This window comes from Thermobia domestica, chromosome 4 (genome assembly GCF_964235325.1).
Source record: "Thermobia domestica chromosome 4, izTheDome1.hap1.1, whole genome shotgun sequence".
NCBI classification, from domain to species: Eukaryota; Metazoa; Arthropoda; class Insecta; order Zygentoma; family Lepismatidae; genus Thermobia; species Thermobia domestica.
In genome coordinates this window covers 25,657,934-25,670,801 of record NC_137457.1, presented here as the reverse complement: position 1 = coordinate 25,670,801, position 12,868 = coordinate 25,657,934, and the positions used below count along the sequence as shown (strand labels likewise).

The 12,868-nt window shown below is 36.2% G+C and overlaps 2 protein-coding genes across 2 annotated transcripts; both read right to left on the bottom strand.

The window, feature by feature from the left end:
- Positions 1 to 1,492: 1,492 nt before the first annotated feature.
- LOC145682705 (uncharacterized) lies at positions 1,493 to 3,109 on the bottom strand. Its single transcript, XM_081754093.1, has one exon. It carries the CDS (start codon positions 3,107 to 3,109, stop codon positions 1,493 to 1,495), a length of 1,617 nt encoding a protein of 538 aa, XP_081610219.1.
- Positions 3,110 to 3,167: 58 nt separating this feature from the next.
- On the bottom strand, positions 3,168 to 4,322 carry LOC145682704 (uncharacterized). The gene has a single exon (XM_081754092.1). It carries the CDS (start codon positions 4,320 to 4,322, stop codon positions 3,168 to 3,170), a length of 1,155 nt encoding a protein of 384 aa, XP_081610218.1.
- Positions 4,323 to 12,868: the final 8,546 nt, after the last annotated feature.

The window sequence follows — 12,868 nt, the reverse complement described above, 5'->3', positions numbered from 1 at the left end:
TACAAAGTACTTGCTCGTAATGTCTAGGGTATATGGTTCATATCAAAGAATATTAAATGAAATTCCGAGAAATTAACTAGGTGATTATTCGTTTATTTACAAATAGAATACTCTAATTTAAAGGTAGGGTACTAACTTTATCTCAGGACGCCACTCCGCCCTATATGCACTCTATCTTCCTTCTTACCCTTCCCCAATAACTAATGGAGAAAGGAAGTGTTTTAATCTAAACTCTAGAAATCCTAATTTCCTTATTAATCAAATTACTCTCTATTATAGCAGGGACCTGTGGAAATACGGTTTACAGAATTCAGTTACTCCTGGACCGTACTCCTTGCTTTTAAAGACGGGACCTTGACTCAAAGGTCACTGTCTGGCCTAAACCTGACTCTGGGACTCCAAGTTAAGTCCACAAAAGGATTCTATCTAGCTTAAGCAAATAATCATATAGGATAGGTTGGTTTTAGGGATAGGATTGTCAGCCTTTACTCACGGCTCTAAATTTCCTTACGCTCAAGGAAATAAAGGAATTTGGTTAAATACTCACTCTAACACTCTCTTAAATGAAAGTTGCAGTGAGAAATCTCTAATCTCTTACAGCACCTAAATATGCTATAATTACATAAGCAGGGATCGAAGCCAAACGCATTTGGATTTCAAAATTAATGTTCCTCCACCACTAGGACGGAACCAAAACCTCGAGTCTATACGTGCGTCACTCACCTCCGCCATAGACCCTTAGGAAGCTTATATACTCCCATTCTAAACAAGCAATAGTAATCCAATAGCCTCTGTTATAGGCGTAGGATTAAGCATCTAAAAATAACAACTTATTTCCTAAATCCCTATCATTTTAATACCCTATCTAACGGCCAAAGCTCAATTGCTTAAGCGGGCATCTGTAATGTAGTAGAATCACTATTCTCTCTACGTACAGTCTCTAACTAGAGGGGACTCTCTCCAAACTGCACTATTCACTTCCAGTGCAGCGGACTGGCTGGCCAAGATCCTACATTCAGGAATCCTCAAATTGCACAGCGACGAAGATAGGGGAGGCAGCCTTTTTATACGTTTTGACCTGCTAAAAAAAATAGCAACAAAAATTCTTTAGAAGTTTTTTTTTAGCGCCAACTTCTAGAATGGAAAATTCCCAGTAAGGGAGACTGAAATACAATGGATTTAGCAGCTAGCCTCCTCGACAGGCTTCTAAGAGAAAAAGTTAGCATGGAAAAAAGCAACGATAGAACTAGCTAAACTGTAAATAATAATAATATGGTTAATTCTTAAATAATAGGGATGATGCTCTAATATATATACATAAATATACAACATAAATTGATTAAATATTTCCTTACACTAATAATAATAAAATAAATGAATAAATATATACCAATAATTAATATACTCCAGGCCTGGATTTCTAACTTATAAATAAACACAATTATTAAATAGAGCAATATTTAAATTATATCAGTTATATTTGAATATAATATTAGCAAGGTCGCAAGACGTACCTTGCACACTGTAGACCTAAGACTGGTACTCCGTTGTCTTGCTCCATCTCGCCAAAACAAGTGTGCTCCCACCCTCTCAGCTGAAATCCAGCTTTCGCCATTACTTGGGTACTTTCATTAATAAAGTGATGAAGCTCCTCTTCATTCCTTACGCTGGTAACGCAATTGTCCACATAAAAGCACTTCGAAAGCTGAGCGATGACTTCTCTAGAATATTGGCTTTTTCCTTCTCTTTGTTTTTCCATTTCTAACTTAAGATGATGTTCTATCACTGCACACAGCAAAAAAGGACTACAGTTCACACCAAAAACTACACGCTTGTGACGAAATATCTTTTCGTTTCCCTCCTGGTCAACCCACAAAAATCTCAAAAAGTCACGGTCTCTTTTACAAACACTAATTTGTAAAAATGCTCTCTTGATATCGGATACAACTCCGATTCTATTTAACCTAAACTTTATCAAAATTGAGGGTATCATTTCGATCAAATTAATGCCCTTCTCTAAACACTGATTCAATGAAGGATAATTTTTCTCCCTGGCTGAAGAGTCGAAGACGGGACGTATTTTCGTCGTACTGCTTTCCTTGACTACATGGCGATGAGGTAAATAATGTCCTTCTCTATCCTTTTCTTCTGGTGGAACTTCTTCTATTACGCCATCATATATCCATTCATTCAACACTTGTTGATAGTGTTCGTAACGGTTTTCCTTCTTCAACTTAGCAATGAGTGTATTCAATCTTCTTTTGCACATCTCAATATTACTAGGAAGTGTAGGATGTCCTTCTATCCAAGGTAACATTACTTCGTACCTCTTCTCCTCATTAATAGCTACGGTCTTATTAAAGTAATCCATTACTGCTTGCTGAGCTTCCAATTTTGTCTTCTTTTCCGCTGGATCTGTGATACCAAGAACATCTAACCGCCATAAATCCGCTATAGATGCTTCTTTACAAAACATTGACATCGTTGCCATAGACGAGAATTTAACATCACCACGTACTTTAACTTTGCCCATTAAAACCCAACCAAGCAATGTTTCCATAGCTACCAATCCGGACTTCAACACAATTCTTTTCCCAGTAAAAAGTTTTCCTGCAATGTCAGAACCAATTAAAATTTCTATCGCGCCAGGGTTCCTGTCGTAAATTTCTACACCAAAATTTTTTAACTCCTGTATCCAAGGACCTTCAACTACTGACGTCACATTGCTACATATTGTATCTTGGTTCAGCGCTTCAAAATTGCATGCATAATCTCCTTTTGGACTATACAACCTAACTTGATAACAACTATGTTCATAAGGTGCAGAACAAATACCTCCGAAGAGTGCATGCGTAACACTTTCTTTTTTAACACTTTCGTATCCCATTTCCAGTGCGGTAGCTGTTCGAATGTACGATCGTTGGGAACCTGTATCTATAATTGCTCTTACCTCCCTTTCTGTCTCTTGACCCCTTACTTTTACAACTAATGTTTGAAAAAACGTTTCGGCATACACGTTATTAGTTAATGTATTTTCAATAACCGGTTTCGTTACACTTTGTTTCACTGTACCGTCATTTTCCTTGTTACCTTTTGGTCCCTTGCACATAATGTATGAATGTTGTCCCTTGCACTTGGTGCATTTTAATTTTACTCTACATCTACTGCTAATGTGCCCCGGTTTTAGACATTTGAAACAACAACCCTTTGCTTTTAACACCTTCGTTTTTTTCCTCGAAAGACCAGTTACGTGCCTTCGAACACTCTTCGGTAACATGAAAATCACTACAAAAAATACATTTCTCTGGGTCACCTTTACAACTAACTAACTCTGCCGCTGTTGGAACAGTTTCTGTGGGACTACTTCGATCCTTCCTTTTCTTTATCGCACTGGAAGTATCTTTCAAATCAAAGCCCGCAACTGCAAGTGCTATCCGCTCTTCACTTTCAACTTCTTTTCTCACAAACAACATTAAATTTTCCAGTCTATTTTCCACTGTAGATTCTCCATAGTTCGTAGTTCCCCTTTGCCATGCTCGCAAAAGTTCCTCAGGTAAACACGATTCCACCAGTGGGTACAGCATTGCTGCGCATTTGTCTGTCGTCACTCCTAATGTACTTAATGCTCGTAATTGTGACTCAATTTTGTCGTACAAGGCACTGAGTTCTAATTGCTTATTACTGTTCAAATTGCTTAACACCAGTTTTAAAAGTTCCCTCACATACACTTCTACCAATGTATCTTCACGACCGAAACGTGACTTCAAACCTTCAATCACTTTCGGATAGTTTTCTTCACATAACGGGAAACTTTCAACAAATTGGCGTGCTCTTGAACCGGGTAGAGTGGCCTGAACTAAATATTGAAATTTGTCACTGTTTGCGATATTCGTGTCCGCATCGATTCGATTGAACTGACTCCAAAACGGTAACCAATTCTTTAAGTCACCATCAAACTTCTTCAATTCAATTACCGGTAACTTAATACCCCGTTTCTTACCTTCTGTCGAAACACTGTCTGTATCACGAGTTGAATTTGATGCATGCTTATCGATCAACTCTTGAACTTTCGTACGAAGACTATAAAATGTCAGAACATACTTATCTTGTGCTTCTGTTTCCTGAACCAAATCATCTTCTTGGAATTCTTCTTTTAATAACAGTTCAATGTATTCATTGTGTGCTTCATCAACTGCCCTGTATTTATCCTCCAATAATTCAAAGTTCACTTTAATTTCGTCAATGTTCACATTCGCGGCATTACAACACTGTTCCACATTTTCTGCGATTTTTGTAAATACAGCTCTCGCCACTGTTCTCATTCTTTTTGCCTTCTCTATTATTTAAGTCGTTTTTCAGTCGTGTCACGGTCGCCAGATGTTACAATAAAACGTTAATGTTATATTATAGAAGGCAAAAAATACTATTTTTATTCTAACATTAGCACTTGCACTCCAGCTGATAGAAAACGAGGGAACGAACAAAAGAAAAACAAAAGAAGAACAAAACTCGGTACAAATGTTGCCATAACAAATCCAACAAGTGGAGTCACCCCTATCGGCTCTCTCCCCACAGAATGTATTTGGGATCCCATTCTGTTTGTCTACTTGAAAGAGCATCGACCCATCAGTCGAAAAAGATTGCTTTCCATTGTTAGATAATTGTTCCTCTATTTTTGGTGACAAAAGTGTCTTTCTCTAAAGTTTGTTTTTTGTAGCTTCATTCACTGGCAAGTCTGATTTAGCTAATCTGAAATATGTCGAACGTGGGACGTAAAATGTTTTACCTGCCTTGAAGTGGCCATCTCTTTTCTTCTTTTGGTGCACCAATTTTATTCCCTCCTGCATAACAACCTTATGACACAGCTTCCTAACAGGTGACAATTTTCTACCTTAATGTCATTTCCATACCTACTGATGAAAAACACGTTCTACAATTGAGATCTAAATATAAAGTACCTGGTATTTCATATTCGACTAGTATCGTATTGTCTTGTGGAACTATAGGTCAAAACACTCACATTTAAAATGATAGAACTGAAACTAGGCAAAAGTTCCCACTTTAGCTGAATGTTAGAATGGAATGTAAGGATACGCAGAAACAACACGATGAATAAGCTAATTGAAAATTGCCTATTTCCAATAAATTTTCCTCAATTTCCAATTTTTCATATCTTTAACCATAACGTACCTTTATGAGTATCTTAAATATCTTTATGAGTTGAGAAAAAGACTCATAAAATGTTACGTATGTACTATTGTACTGTATGGGACAGAAAGATGAACACTACGCAAAACTGATGAAAAACAACTGGAAGCTTTCGAAATGGTGTGGAAAGGAATGGAGAGAATTAGTTGGGTCAAGCGAAAAACGAATGAGATGGTGTTAGAAATGGTGACGAAGAAAGGAACAGTTTTAGAAATTATTGAAAACAGGAAGAGAAGCTGGTTGGGACATTGGCTAAGAAGGAACTGTATCATGAGATACGTACTATAGGGTATGGTGGCAGAAAAATTAAGGGAGGGGACGAAACAGACTACAATTAATGGACGATATCAAAACAGAAAAATCTTACGTGAAGACGAAGAGGATAGCGGAAGCCTGTGGATCATGGAAGCTTCCCAGTTGCGGCAAGTAACCTGCCAATAATGATAGAATACCAATGATGATGATGATGATTGTCATTATTCATAACGGAGTTGACTTGTGGGTCCCGGACTTTTGATACACCCTCTCTCTCTCTTTATATATATATATATATATATATATATATATATATATATATATATATATATATATATATATATATATATATATATATAGAGAGAGAGAGAGAGAGAGAGAGAGAGAGAGAGAATGAGTAGCATATCGTATTTGTTATGTAACTTTTCCTTTGCACCAGATTCTATGATTTATGTAGCAAAGTGCGATATGAGCTACATAGTACATGAAATTTTTTTTTAAAAAAATGAATTTTCACCGTTGAGGTAATATTCGCTCCTCCTTCTGCAAACTTACAAAATTCCACAAGCGTGGACTTCCCCAGAACGGAAAACCAAAGATTGTCCTTGAGTGATGTTAAATATGGGTGGAGTTATGTAATTTACATTCTAAGAATCCTAGAGATTTTCCTTTTTCTTCTCTCGTTCTAAGTAGCAGTAGGAAATATTATGGACTAACACAAATAACATTATCGTGTGCTACAAGCTTCGAATTATGTTGGTCTATAGCCGAGATTGGAACTCCGTATACAGGGTGGCCTGTAACTATTTATATGATGCTTCAAAGACTGCGGTAAAGAAATTAGCAACATAACTTGAACATAAACGCATTACTCGCATACCTTTTCTTACAAGAATTTTAATCACTATCCTATATATCACTGTCCACCAATGCATTATCCAGATCAATACATGTCTGGAGACGAAGAACAACGTTGTCACAAGAAGCTGACAGACCCGTGGTGGTATCCTGTGGAACTCTTCTGAGATAGCTTCCGGTAGTTTAGCCAAATTAAGTATGTGATGTTGATAGACTTTATCCTTTAAAACATATATGAAAAACTCAGTTAAATCGAGAGATCCAGCTGGTCACTCCACAGATTCACGTCGATCGATCCAGCAGTTCGAGAATGTTTCGTTCAGCCCCACCTCAGCATACACTAACACTTCATTTTCAATCCTTATTAACATTACACTAAAAAGCAACAATATTTCCACCTCCTCGTAGAAGTAACTGAATTTAAACAGTGAATGCAGGATTGTCATTTGACAATTCTCAAAACCTTATTGATTAATTTTAGCACAAATAACTGTTAAAAACCTCAGTATGTGTGTTTTATAATTATTTGGGAAGAACATAGACTAAAAGTATTTGAACACAAGATCCTGAGACAAATATTCGGGCCCAAGAGGAATGGGAAGGGGGGAATGGCGGAAACTTCGTAACGAGGAACTACATAATTTATACGTTTTTGCCGAACATTGTTACGGTCATCAAGTCTAGGAGGCTTAGGTGGGCAGGTCATGTAGCTAGAATGGAAGAAAGTACAAACGCTTTCAAAGTCTTAACTGGAAGACCAATCGGAAAACGACCATTAGGAAGACCTAGGCGCAGATGGAAGGACAATATTAAGATGGACCTCGCAGAAATAGGAATACGAAGTAGAAACTGGATCCAAATGGCTAAGGATAGAAGTCAATGGAGAGCTTTTGTGAACGCGGCATTGGACCTCTGGGTTTCATAGGCCATAGAGTTAGTTAGTTAATTAGCATCTACAATTTATTTGCACTCAAAAACTGAAAAAGAAAGTGTGCTTTCTAAAATTGTCGTATATTCACCTATTGTATATAGCATTAAGGCAAATTAATGTATATCACGATAAATTATCGTATGGTTGACGAGCCAAATTGATAGTTTGGAAACTTGCACTATATCTTGTAAGCGTAAGTTTAAATAAAACTAAAGTTAAGACTCAAAAACCTTTGTGTTGTTTGCGTTTGTGTTATATGTGTAAATGTATGTTTATCGATTGACACATGAATTACTTTCTCGAGTTTCAGCCAGCAAAGAATTCAGATACGTTTTCACTCAAAGAATATGAAATCTCACTTCCCTGGTCTAATGGGTAGCACATATTCTTTTAGTACATGTGATATCGGGTTTAAATCTCAGTGGGAGAGCATAAAAAAGTTAATTTTACAATCTTTCACTTCATTAATAACCTGTCTCCTTTACGTTAAAGGGCATAATCATGGGACGTTAAACTAATATATATATATATATATATATATATATATATATATTGATAAATGTGAATCTTTTTTGGGGGGGAGAAGAGGGTGAAGACGAAGTTTTTCCTGCACTTTATAAAGAATTATGGGATTGGATAATTTGCTTTTCAAGAATGATGTTTGATTACAGTACATCTTTCAATTAAAATCATTATTGACATCCAGACTTTTGGTATTGTTGGAATTAAAGTATTCGATAAAACATGAGCGTATATATGGTTTCAGCGTAAGCAGGCCAGTAGACAGCCCCAAAATGTAGGGAGGAGGGTGCGGTAGAAGTTAGGGGGCCCAATCCAACCATATTACAGTTCATTTGCAAGCTTATATTGAAAATGTTTAGGGGAGCAGAAAAAATTGGGGGGGCGGCTCCCTTAGACCCCCCCTGGATACGGGCCTGAGCGTAAGTATAATTTCTTCAGCATATAATAAATTCAGAACTTTTATTTACAAGGACAGAAATTCTCCCTGATCTCTCTGAATTTATCTCTGGTTCTAGCCCTCAGGTGAAAAAGAATTAGTTCCACTAAGTATTTTCATACACAATAAATTCAATTTTGAATTTGGACCCTAATGTTATATTTTTATCTGTAAGACATAACGCTAACATCTTATTCCATGGAACATCATTTTAATATGATTTGTCGGTTGACGAGAGAGAACTGACTTTATCCTCAAAGCAGAAGTTACCTACAGTTTAAGCAAGCACATGAGATATATAATCTTGTTTCATAAAACTTGGTTTCACATCAGCCAATTGATCGACTCTCTTTGAAAAGCCCTGTGTTGTTATCCACATATGAAATTCAAAGACAAAAGTAATCGTATTTAACTAGTTGTAATTTTTATTTATCGTATTTTTTTATTATTTATGCATATTTATCGTAATATTAACAGATACAGCGTGTTCTATTGTAGGAATGCGGACGAGACAAGATTTGTGGCTGTCTCTTCTCGAAAATTTGCTGTAAAAGTGGTCTCGACTTGAAAAATGTATATTTCTCTATTGGAAGAGTCGTGTCTCGACTCAAATTTTGTCAGGAAAATCCTGTCTCGACTCGTCTCGTGGCATCCCTATTCTCTTGTATGTTTTTAATGCATATTCTATGGTTTCTGTTTCAATGAAGACTACAATGTGTAAGTGAACATGGTAATATCACTCATTGACCGTTGATTTCTGTCATGAAAGCGCCTCTACTGGGAAGGAAATTACCATATTTTACGGAGCATAAGACGCACTTTTGTCTTCGAAAAATGCCTCCAAAATTCAGGCACGTCTCATACTCGAAATTAATATAAAAATGCCCAATACCGCGGGAAACATACCTTTATCTGGCAACATTGGACTCAACTGGCAGCAGCAAAAATGAAATCTTTGAGTTTTACGTCCCACAGTTATGGCGGTTAGGCTAAAGGAGACGGTGATGATGAGTAATTAGTACACTTCGGATTTTTGCATATTTGCGTGTTTTTTTCCTGATGTGATATTGATATGCTCTTTAAACAGAAATTTGTTTCAAGTGTTTTGGGATAAAATAGCAGAGTTTTATAGTGCATATATTTGCATATTTCGGAGGTTAGTGCATGTTTATGTCGGTACTGCATATAAATGCATATCTAAAGGAACGCTCAAATTGATAGTTATTAACGTCCAACACCTTTCCTCATAAATGAAATTTCAAGTTTGTAATATAAATTAAAGTCAAGATCTTAAAATGGTTGATTGTTCTCGGTTTAGAATATCTTCCAAGGTCATGTGAAAGGAGAAGAACAAAAGGCTGAGTGATTCATCCTCCCGGCAATAATGAGTGACTGTCACCTTTTTGGAAGAAGATATAAATAACGGTGTCAAATCACCTACAACAAAATTTCCACGTTATACATCTCAGAAGTTGCTACTGTTGTTTGTGTGTGTGGGGGGGGGGGGGGCGGATTTGAAATTGTGTGGTCTTGCAGTATAAGAATGCCAAAAGGAAAATCTGGGCCCATTTAGTTGTACTGCGACATTTTCAAATTCGAATTTTAACTAGCTCAGAATATTGTCCAATTTTTGTTCACCCAAGAAAGAAATTTGTACAATTCAAATAAACGAGGAAGAGTCATTTCAAAATTTGTTCTCATCGATCACTTGTAGTGCGGCATCTTAAAACTTGAATTTTATCTACCTCAGAATTTTGTCAAATTTTTTGTCCTTTTTTGTCCACCCAAGAAAAAAATTGTACCATTCAAATAAACGAGAGAGGACCATTTCAAAATTTCGGCCACTTCAATCACCTGTAGTGCGACATCTTAAAATAGGAATTTTAATTAGCTCAGAATTGTGTCGAATTTTAAAACATTTTTGTATCACCAAGAATAAATTCTGAACCATTGAAATAAACCAGGGACGATCATTTAAAATTTGGCCACTGAAATTACCTGTAGTGAGACATTTTCAAATTTGAATTTCAGCTATATTGATGGTAAAAAAATCTGCAAAAAATAGAGAAAATTCTAAACTATTTAGAATTCGAATTTAAAGATGTTACACTACTGGTGATTGAAGTGGCCAAAGTTTTGAAATTACCCTCTTTTGTCAATTTGAAGGTACAATTTTTTATAGTACAAATATGTAAGAAAATTGGGCAAAATTCTGAGCTAATTAAAATTTAAAATTGAAAATGTCGCACTACGGGTGATCAAAGTGGCTGAAATTTTGAAATGGACCTCCCTCATTTATTTGAATAGTGCAACTTTTGTTCTTGGGTGGACAAACATGGAAAGAATTCTGAGCTAGTTAAAATTCAAATTTGAGGATGTCGCACTACAGGTGATCGAAGTGGCCGAAAATTTAAATAGCCCTCTCTCGTTTATTTGAATGGTACAATTCTTTCTTGGGTGGACAAAATTCTGAGCTAGTTAAAATTCAAATTTGAAAATGTCGCACAACAAGTGATCGAAGTATATAGATATAACAATACACACTTCTCCTTCATACCTATTGTGTCTATTAACACAAAACTTGGTACATACATTTCTTATCCCCTGTACTATTTTCCGAGATACATTTAGATGATCTACTTTTACCCGGAGCCACTCCAGAGGGGTCCAAAGTTGATGAGAGGGATTTCTGGAGGGAATTTTCCCAACATTTTCTCACCTGTTCAAACGCGTTATGGACCCCAATACATAGCACCTCTGGAAAGTTTGTTTTATGCTGAAGAGAATTAACTATAAACCGTTTCCCAATGAATAGTGTTGATGCAATAGCTATTTCACTGCGATTTTCTTTATACCAACAGGGTTAATCGGCCACAGGGACTTACTCCGTTGTTCATGGCACCTAATTTTTTGTGCATGAACATATCTTTATGTTTATCGAATAGACTAGGTTTGATTCGGATGTCCGGATGGCACGTTCATGCCCGTTCCTTGTTAGCTAGTTAAAATTCAATTTTGAAGATCTCACTACAGGTGATCGAAGTGGTCGAAACTTTTAAATTGTACAATTGTTTTCTTGGGTGGACAAAATTCCTGAGCTAGTAAAAATTCAAATTTGATGATGTCGCACTACAACTGATCGAAGTGGTCAAAATTTGTGAATGACCCTCTAATATTTGAATGGTATATTTTTTCCTTGGGTGGACAAAAATTGACAAAAAATGGACAAAGGTGTCACACTACAACTAAATGGGCCCGAAAAATCTTCTAGAAGTTATCTTCTGAAGCAATGAATTGAAGTTGACAGACGTTAACAATTCAAGATGAAAATATATTTTGCAAAGTGTATGCTAAACAAGTAATACTTTCAAAGTAAGTTTGTTTTCAGAAAATGACATTTCTATTTTGTTCGACAGCAAAAGCTCAAACTTCAGCAATTTGTTTGCCTTCTTCTATTTTCAGTTTCAAGTCTAGTAAGAAGTTTATGCAACTATGAAACAGCCTAAATGTTTTTGCATACTTGACAGAGTTTATCCCAAAGAAACCGTAGAAAAATGTATTTCGGGAAGAAATAAACAACCTTTTTAAAAATGAGCTCTAAATATAAGAGTATTTAAATGTAAGCTTGTGTTGCTTTCATACACACTTCTCGAAACGTAAATTCCCTACTAAGTCTTCAGGTATGTTTTCGATAACTTCACCTTCTTCCCATTTATTCCTTGCTCAAATCACTTTATTCCATTTAAAGTATCAATATTATACATTGTAAATTATTGCTGTTTGAGACGGACAATGTTACGGTAGGAGAAAATTGGATACAAAAAGTATTTCAAGTGGATTTATTTTCTTTTAAACAAGAACATAAGGGTTTTTAATATAGGCTTTTAATACAATATAAATGTCCTTCAATAGGCCCCTTTTTAAACAGAAATTTATTTTAAACGGAAATATTTCAAGATCCCACGAATTTAAAGATAAAATAAAATGTATTAAATTCTCTTGATTAGGTGAAACCTGTGTTGCGAACAACGGATGTTAAAATACACTTTTTGATGGAAATCAAGTTTAAAAATTTTTACAGTTTAAAAATTTTTTAGGCATTCTGTGAGAGGTTAGATATATGAACTATGTTATCTGTAAAGGTCTTCGTTTACTTGTTACCCTACACATTTACTCTTTAGTCCACCGCCATGTACGGGCCTAGCAGGGCCGCAGGGCAGGGACAACTGCCCCTCCAGGAAAGCTCCCACAGTTCGAGGGGGCGCGTTTTGAGACAAAATTTTCTTACTCTATATACGATACGAACATGAAATTATAAATGAAGCATCAAACATGATCACTACATTACATAAACAAAACAACACACAAAAGGTAAATAAAACAAAAATGAGTCGTGGGCCCATATCAATAAGAAATGTCTACAATTAGAGGCCCTAGAAATAATATTTATTCGTATGGCTTTGCGATTTGTCAATATTGTCCACTTAACTAATTTATGTATGGAACAGGCCCAGGGGCTTAACTAACGGCCCCACAGACCTTGTGCGGGAGGGCCCACAGACTGCGGAGGGGGGGGCATAAAAAGTAAAAGAAAAATGGAAAGAGGGGCCCAAGAATTAGAAAAACAACTTTTTCTAGGAGACCCAATTGCGCGTATT